This window comes from Buceros rhinoceros, unplaced genomic scaffold (assembly GCF_000710305.1).
Source record: "Buceros rhinoceros silvestris isolate BGI_N320 unplaced genomic scaffold, ASM71030v1 scaffold14624, whole genome shotgun sequence".
Classification (NCBI taxonomy): domain Eukaryota; kingdom Metazoa; phylum Chordata; class Aves; order Bucerotiformes; family Bucerotidae; genus Buceros; species Buceros rhinoceros.
In genome coordinates, this window is record NW_010406604.1 from 26229 (window position 1) to 33874 (window position 7646).

Consider the following 7646-nt stretch of genomic DNA (forward strand, 5'->3'; position numbering starts at 1 on the left):
TTCTTCAGAATCAGTCCTTTGCTCCAGCATTGAGGTCCTTCCTGGGCTGCAGATGGGATTGTGCCCCACTGTTGATCTCTAAGAGCTGCGAGGGCTCTTACGGCTGCCTGCCATCTCATTACGGGCAGAAGGGGAATGGCTGTTCCGGGATGTCTCCTCCTCCCCTTCCTCAGTGACCTGGTCATCTGCTTGGTTGTCTCTATCACCCTCTCACTCCCACTCCTCTCCCAAACAGAAGAGCTCCCAAATCAAAAGAACTTGCCCAACGTTTTTTTTTGCTCTTGAATGTTATTGCAGAGACTCCGGTTGGCTGAGCCTTGGCCAGAGGTGGGTCTGAGTTTGCGCTGGGGGAGCTTTCTTGAAGCTTCTTAGAGGAGCCATGCCAGTGGCCCCCTCCTCCACTACCAAAACCCTGCCAGACACAAACTCAACACAGTTTTCCAGCTGCTTGTTCACTCCCAACTTGCCCTGGATGCCTCCCAGCTGACCTGTACAATCCATTATGAAGTTCAAATCCCAGGTTACGTAGCCCTAGGCCACTTACCCAGCAGAAGCACCTCAGAAATTAACCCATGGTAGAAAATGACAGCTTTGTCAACCGTGAAGGTGTGCAACAGCCTGGTGCAGTTGCAAGCCAAGGAAAATACTGTGACAGCCTGGATTCTTTCACAGGTTGAACAGTGGATGACTAATACATACAGAACAGAAGAGTGCTTCTAGACGTGAAAAGATTCAGAGCGCGTTTGCTGTAATGCTTGTTGAATTACCTTGTTGCCTGGAGTGCTGTTGTCCTCTTCCATGGAAGGGAGTTGCTAGGGAAAGGCGAGGAGCGATGAAATGGGGAATGCATGTAATTCTCTTCTGAAGCTTCTTCATATTTAATGCTGTGCGAAGTTTCTGGTGTAATTTTTTCCTCTGAGTGGGTGGTTTTGAGATGCGTGAAGGGAAATACTTGCTTGAAGGCATCAGCAGAAAGATGTACCAGTCTATACTGAAACTCATCCTGGTCCATCAGCGCAGCTTATTAATACGCAACTTGCTCATGGTTTCCCTGAGGGATATTCACTCACTAATGTTCCAGTGTTCCAAGTGCACACTTCTGTCTGCTTAACCTGTTTTTCTCCCTTTTCAGGCTCTGACTTTATTGATTCTTCCATTTAGGATCAGAACTCCGGAACTAATTTCATTTTCTTGCGACTCTCTGAGGTATAAATGCCAATATGACGTAATTCATAGGAGTAACTATAAACAGTTGAGAATCCAGAAGTCTTGAATGAAGCTGCTCTGTAGGGCTCAGGAGTTCTCCAGCACCTTCTGAAGTATTAATTAAAACCCCTCTGATTTCTTTTATTTTTCCATTCTTCATTTGTATTCATTGTAATAGAGGTGAAAATTGCCTAGGAAGTAAGATTACAAAATCAATGCAATTCAAACTAGATGAAAGATTTAAATTAAAAAAGAAACACAAAAAAACAACCTGACAGACCCCCCAGCTGCTCCCCTACTCCAGGGCATTGTAGTAATACCGTACTACTCTGTGAGAAGTACTTCTTTAATAACTGAAGAGTTATGAGATATTTTTGAAAGTAAGTGGTTTAATTGAATGAATATCTCCTAGCAACTCAGGAAGCTTTAAATACAGCTGACTGAATGCTGCCTGTGGAATATACTGTCAGGCCGAGGCACCTGCCAAAACCAGGTGATGATTCCATTCTTTAAAACACATCAGATAGTAAATTCCTAACTCAATATTTTGTCAGATACCAAAAAGGAATTTGCATAAGACACGACACAATATATAGAAAACTGAATTCCAAATGACGTTCGGGTGCTGCAGACCTCAGCAGTATGTCTGTGGGCTGGATCTTGAAGTTAATACTGGCTGTTTCTGTCGAAATGGTGCATGGTTTTATCAAGAAGCTAAACTTGATGTTCTGGTTTGTCTTGGTACTTCCCTCTTGGTATACACATTGGCCATGTGAACAAGAATATGATCCTGCTGGCGTGTTACGTGGGCAGCCATACTCAGCAAATAAAAGCTTGCGGTTTTTTTATTTTGGTTAAAGAAGAAAATCACAGTGAAGAATGGTGGTGTCAACAGAGAGAAGTGTGGGGGACTGCAGCTGCTTTTTCATTTCTCATTCAGCAGCTCAAGATGCTGTTTTCTCTCACAGTGTATAGTTGTAGGTACACTACAAAACTGCTAACAAATCTGCCTGCCTTGCCTCATAAACTAATTACACTGCAACTCAAAAGAGCTTCTGGTGAGTGTCAACAGCACGTAGTATCAACAACAGGCGATTGTTGGTACAGTCTGCAGTAAGAACAACTTCACTTTTCTTGGAGGTAGGAGCTAAACTCTACTCTGCATGCTGGCCAGCTGCCGCAGAGTGAACGGAGTTGTCTTGTCAAGCAGTATTTTTCATGCTGGTAGCCATGCTTTGATCTGCTGGTACTGAACAGCATGTCTCCAAGAGAAATAAAATAAAGAAGAATCACGTTTCATTAAGATGCTACTGGCCTTTACCCTGTAGTTACTGCTACAGTAACTAGTACTAGTTTTTGCTAGTGCAAAACAACTAGTTCACACACGAGCTGTGCACTGAGCACAGATGCATAATTTAGCAATGCCGAGGATTTTACTAATTCACTAACACCTGTCACTCAGGACTATTTTTGCCTGGTGCACAGTGACCTGGATGACAAAGAATAATTGCAGTATCTCTTCAGCATGAAAAATTGAACACAGTTTAGTCAGGCTCATGCACTGAGCTATTACATTTTATTTTTGTCTTGGATTTGCTGTTTGATAAGATGATTTAATGATTGTCTGTTGCTTAGTGTCTTTTAGAGAAAGAGGTATTTAATAAATTCTGGAAGTATTGATCAGCTAGGGGATAGCATCATCAAGAGATGATTATATTGTAGATTCTTCTCCATTAAAACCACCGTGAAGAATTATTAGGGGCAGTTGCATAAAGTATGTTTGCTTTCATTTCTTTGTCAGATCATTTCATAGAAGGGTGAACACTTTCTGAAAATCACTCTGAGGCCTTTTAAGTTTACAAAGAATGCTTGTGAAACCCTGGAGAAAACTTGGCATGTTTCTGAGCTGTTTTTATGATGTTTATGTGACAAAACATCAGGCACCTTTCAGTTGCACAACGTGCTTAGAAATAAAAATGTGCTGCTCACTTGCTCTGGTCGCCTTGCACTTTCATCTGCTGCCTTCCAGTTTTAACACAATTTGAATTCTAATTAAAAAAAAAAAAAGGCAAAAGACAGCTTTTTGAAGGAGAGATAAAACCCTGTATTCTAGTGTGAGTGCTGTGGCATCTTGGCATGGATCAGAAGGGGCCCAGAGCTCCCTGCAGTAAGAATAGTTGCTTCATTTACTCGTGTGCTGTTCTGGTGTGAATCAGGATCAGAGGGAAATTTGTGATGAAAATTTGTTTCTATGATGTGATATTTATTTCTGAGATCTGGATAGAATAAGACACAATGATAAGGGGAAAATACCATCTTAGCTAATGCTGGTTTCTCTCTGTACTTCTGCCTCACTGCTTCCCATTCACCCTATTTGAAACAAATGTGGGGGGCTTGAGTATCCAAAACAGTGGTTTGCATTCTGTGTGGACTTCTTCTGTCCCATTTGTATAATTGCATGTTACTATGTATATATAGAATCTCTTGGGGAAAAAAAAAAGGGGGGGCTAATTTCTTCTGGATGTGGCTTCACACAGGCCTGTGCCATTAAAGTGGCCAGTGGAAAGAAAAGCAAGCTGCTGTGATTCACTTCCACGCACAGACAAGCAGATTAAAACCATACATCTATATTTATAATTCAATTATATTTACTTACAGTGTATTTTTACCTTTAAAAAAGAATTATGTACTAGTTATTAAAATATGAGCACTTATATTTCTGTGTTTGAATACTCAGGATGACTCATTTAATGCAGGAGTCAACATAAGCATCTAAAACCAGGGTTTGGCTATCCTGCTTAGGAGTTGCCTCTGAAATTCCCTCAGTCCCTCATCACTAGAAGCTGGGAGGAGATGGCTGGGCAGTAATTGTTTGCAGTCATCTACAGCCCCCAGCCGTTGCGGACAGTTTCATTTGGGCAGTGTGATGCTTCAAATCAGTGACTTCTGGAGTGTTTTTATTTGCGGTTCTAGGGAACATTCATATCTGTTAAAATTATTGTTGGGTTTTGGGGGTGATTGGTTGATCAGTTGGGGTTGTTTTTTTTTTCTCTTCGTTTTCTTTGTTTATCCTTCCTGTCTCTACTCACAGGTAATGTCATGGTGCTGTGGTCAACTTGCAGAACATCGGTACTTAAATCTGTAACAAACCGCTTCATCAAGAATTTGGCCTGCTCGGGCATCTGTGCCAGCCTGGTCTGTGTGCCTTTCGACATTGCTCTTAGTGCCAGTCCGCACTGCTGCTGGTGGATCTATACGATGCTCTTCTGCCGAATCGCCAAGTTTCTGCACAAAGTGTTCTGCTCAGTGACCATCCTTAGTTTTCCAGCCATTGCTCTTGACAGGTAGGAGAGCAAATCTCTAGGATTCTTGAGTTTTCTTTCTTCTTTCTTCCTTTGAAACCCTTTTCCCCCTTTTGTATTGGTCTTGCTCTTGTTCCAATGTTTTGCTTATAGTGTACATCTTCTTTCTGGAATGTATTGAGATTAATTTTCTTCTCTGTAACACTTAAAACCTTTATTTCTCAGTTTACTCTGATATCTCTGGACATTTATAAAGGACTTTAAGTCTAGATTTGTCTTCAGAGAAGTTTTTATCTTTTCTTCCTGTTAATAATTCTTGTTCATATGAAACTTGAAAGCAGGCAACTTCAGACTATAGACAAGGAACACATTTTTAACTGTGGCAGTGGAAAGCCATTGCCTGTTAGAAGAACTTACCAATGCCTGAGGTAGATTGTCCATCAATTTCAAATTTCAAATGTAGATTTGTTTTGAAAAACCCCAAACGACGTTAATACAACCAGAATTAATTCAGAGAGGTTTTGTATGTAGATCAGTTTAAAGTGAAAACGCCTGAACTTTGGACTGTCTTCAGTTTTTTGGATTCCATCCATTTTGCTTATGTTATTGGCAGTCACTGATCCCACTGAAATGCACAGCTCTATCACCTTGGCAGTGGCGGTAAGTTAGGTATTTTTAAGAAAGTGTAGATACTATTTAATAGTTCACATTACTAAAACAGTGGATTTAGACGTGTTAGATAAAGTTATTGTGAGTCTTACCGTGTCTCACCACAGAATACATTAGCTCTACAGAACCAAACTGTATACCTAATAAAGTGATATGTCTCTTACTTTTTTGTTAATGTCTTGATAAATGCAGCATCACTCTCTGCAGTGCACACCAGTGTTGCCACTGGAACAGCGTTTTTTCTTTTTTCTTAAAGCACATAGAATGTTCAGTGTTGGACTGTTTGTTTGCTCAGGGCCCTGCCAACCAGAGCTTGTGCAAAACAAAACCCCAGTAGATGGGAACATGCAATTTGTGACCAACAGCTTTTTCCAAATACCCAGAGGAAGAAAATCTATCGTAAAGCAGCTTTTCAAATTCACTATGAGTCTGGCCTTTCAGTGCAACACATCCATGTCTCCATCATGTTTTCTGAGATTTTTTCCTGGGAGCAATATACTGTCCAGTCTGCAAGTAAAATGATGAAATATTCAAAATAGTGTTCATACACATCAGCCTAAGCGATACAGTCCCAATTACTGAAGGATTTGTTCATCACCAGGAGTGTGATGTGATCCTGAAGTTTGAATATTCAGGTTTTTTCTATTGACCTGCAAAGGCAGACCCTTGCCTTTTTTTTTTTTTTTCTCTCTCTCATAAGCAGATAGTAGGCACCCCAATTAAGGGTTTGGGGCGTAATGCTCAGGCAGCTCCTGAGCGGGTTCTCATAAGCTGTATGCTCATTAGAGACTTCACCTGTTGCTTTGTATCAATTGTAATCTTTTTTTTTTTTCTTTTTTGACAGGTACTACTCTGTTTTATACCCTCTGGAAAGAAAAATATCTGATGCAAAATCCCGAGACCTTGTTATCTATATCTGGGCCCATGCAGTAGTGGCCAGCATTCCAGTATTTGCTGTGACCAATGTGTCTGATATTTATGCCATGTCCACCTGTTCTGCATCTTGGAGTTACTCCCTTGGCCACCTGATATACGTCATCGTCTATAACATCACCACTGTGATTGTACCGGTGGCTGTGGTATTTCTGTTCATGATTCTTATTCGCAGGGCTCTGAGTGCCAGCCAGAAGAAAAAAGTCATCATAGCTGCCTTAAGGACCCCTCAGAATACAATTTCTATCCCTTACGCCTCCCAGCGAGAAGCTGAGCTTCATGCCATGCTGCTTTCCATGGTTACGGTATTTATTTTGTGCAGCGTCCCCTACGCGACTTTGGTGATTTACCGCACCATACTCAATATTTCAGATATTTCGGCCTTCTTGCTCCTCACTGCCATTTGGTTACCCAAGGTCTCTTTGCTGGCCAATCCGTTGTTATTTTTAACTGTTAACAGATCTGTTCGGAAGTGCGTAGTGGGGACAATAGTGCAGCTGCACCGAAGGTACAGCAGAAGAAACGTTGTCAGCTCAGGTGGTGTTGCAGATGCTAATCTGGAGCCCAGCATCCGTTCGGGGAGCCAGCTTCTGGAGATGTTTCATATTGGGCAGCAACAAATCTTCAAGCCAACAGAAGATGAGGAGAATGAGACCAAATCTGTTGGCTCTGGTAGCTTTGAACAGAAAGAAATTCCTACCACCACTTTAGAGGTAGGAGAGACTTTGGTTCACAAATTTATACCACAGACTGTTTCAGACTCTGCAGCTCAGGTGGCGCCAGCTGGGCCCACAGAAGCTGATATGGTAAATGGCAAGTATTCAACGCAGTTTGGTTTTGGACCCTTTGAGCTGCCTCCACAGTGGCTCTCAGAAAACCGGCACAGTAAGAAGCGACTCTTGCCTCCTTTGGGGAATACCCCTGAAGAGCTAATCCAGACGAAACAGCCTAAGTGTAAAGCAGAAAGAAAAATCAGCAGAAACAATAAAGTCAGTATCTTTCCCAAGGTGGATTCTTAGTCAGAGGAGGAGCTTTATGTGACAGAGGAAGGTCACCTTCTGTTATATGTGTGATCCCATGGATCTTCAGTATGCTGAAATTTGTTACGGGCTGACTTTTTTGGTGCCAAATATAATTTAAAGAAACAAAGAAAATGGAAACATGTACCGGTGTTCCTTATTAATATGTTTTCATGAGAATAATATATCAAAAGATGTTGATTCTTAGTTTTACCTGTGAAATCCCTACAATGATACTTGGGCAATTAACTGTGAAAAGGTGCATATGGCTTTGGGCACACTTTGTATGGCTGAAGCATGGAAATAGGGCAGTCGGTTTGCTGGGAAACCTCACGTTGTATTAAAATGAACCAGATCTCCAAGTAACTTAATAGGAAAGGCTGTAAGGAGCAGAAGACAGACGTAAAATTGGAAGGTTATAACCTCCTGTAAACAGAGACAAGGTTCTGCACATTTCATGAATGAAGTAAGATGGACTATCAAGTACATGTATTCTCTCTTAAGCCCATTTCTTAAA

The 7646-nt window shown here is 41.4% G+C and overlaps 1 protein-coding gene across 2 annotated transcripts in view; it reads left to right on the plus strand.

Annotated features, from left to right (window-relative positions):
* GPR176 (G protein-coupled receptor 176) overlaps nucleotides 1–7129 on the plus strand; it is a 32527-nt gene extending 25398 nt beyond the window's left edge. For both annotated transcript variants that reach the window (XM_010134179.1, XM_010134180.1), the window contains 2 exons: nucleotides 4298–4550; nucleotides 6022–7129. In XM_010134179.1, coding sequence (XP_010132481.1) covers nucleotides 4298–4550; nucleotides 6022–7129 — 1361 coding nt within the window. The remainder of the gene's footprint in view (nucleotides 1–4297; nucleotides 4551–6021) is intronic.
* Nucleotides 7130–7646: the final 517 nt, after the last annotated feature.